Source organism: Squalius cephalus (assembly GCF_949319135.1).
Source record: "Squalius cephalus genome assembly, chromosome: 4".
Lineage (NCBI taxonomy): Eukaryota > Metazoa > Chordata > Actinopteri > Cypriniformes > Leuciscidae > Squalius > Squalius cephalus.
Window position 1 is genome coordinate 55396902 of NC_137125.1, and position 576 is coordinate 55397477.

Below are 576 nucleotides of genomic sequence, written 5' to 3' on the forward strand. Positions count from 1 at the left end.
CCCGCCGGGACTCACCCGGACCTCGACGTGTACGAGACACCCTTCGACAACAGGACAATCTTTCCCGCCTCGTAGCGGCACGTCATGTGACTTTACGTTCCTCCAACCAGGACGAGCGAAACCTAGACACGTTCTACCTCAGGAAGAGCTACGGCTGAATGTAAATGATGACACGTTTGTACAGAAAGATGCATTTTATACAAAACTATATTTTGTAAATTAATTATTTTTCCTACTCTATTTTTTTTCTTTCTTTTTTTTTTTTCTGTAAATGTACGGAGACCCTAAAGGGACATGATGATGGAAAAAACGTTGGTGACACTTCACACTAAGGTTCATTAGTTAACATTAGTTAACATTAGTTAAAGGGGTGGATGATCATGATTCGACTTCTCTAACTTTAGTTAGTGTGTAATGTTGCTGTTTGATCATAAACAACATCTGCAAAGTTACGACGCTCAAAGTTCAAAGCAAAGGGAGATATTTACTTTTACAGAAATCGCTTTTTAAGGACTACAACAAACGGCTGGTAGAGACTACAATGTTGGTGACATCACTAACCAGAATTTACATAAA

The 576-nt window shown here is 39.2% G+C and overlaps 1 protein-coding gene across 1 annotated transcript in view; it reads left to right on the plus strand.

Annotated features, from left to right (window-relative positions):
- Positions 1–576, plus strand: part of lrig3 (leucine-rich repeats and immunoglobulin-like domains 3) — a 34641-nt gene extending 34065 nt beyond the window's left edge. The window contains exon 19 of the mRNA XM_079868745.1: positions 1–576. This exon is cut by the window's left edge and continues 77 nt beyond it. Coding sequence (XP_079724871.1) covers positions 1–75 — 75 coding nt within the window. The 3' untranslated portion in view covers positions 76–576.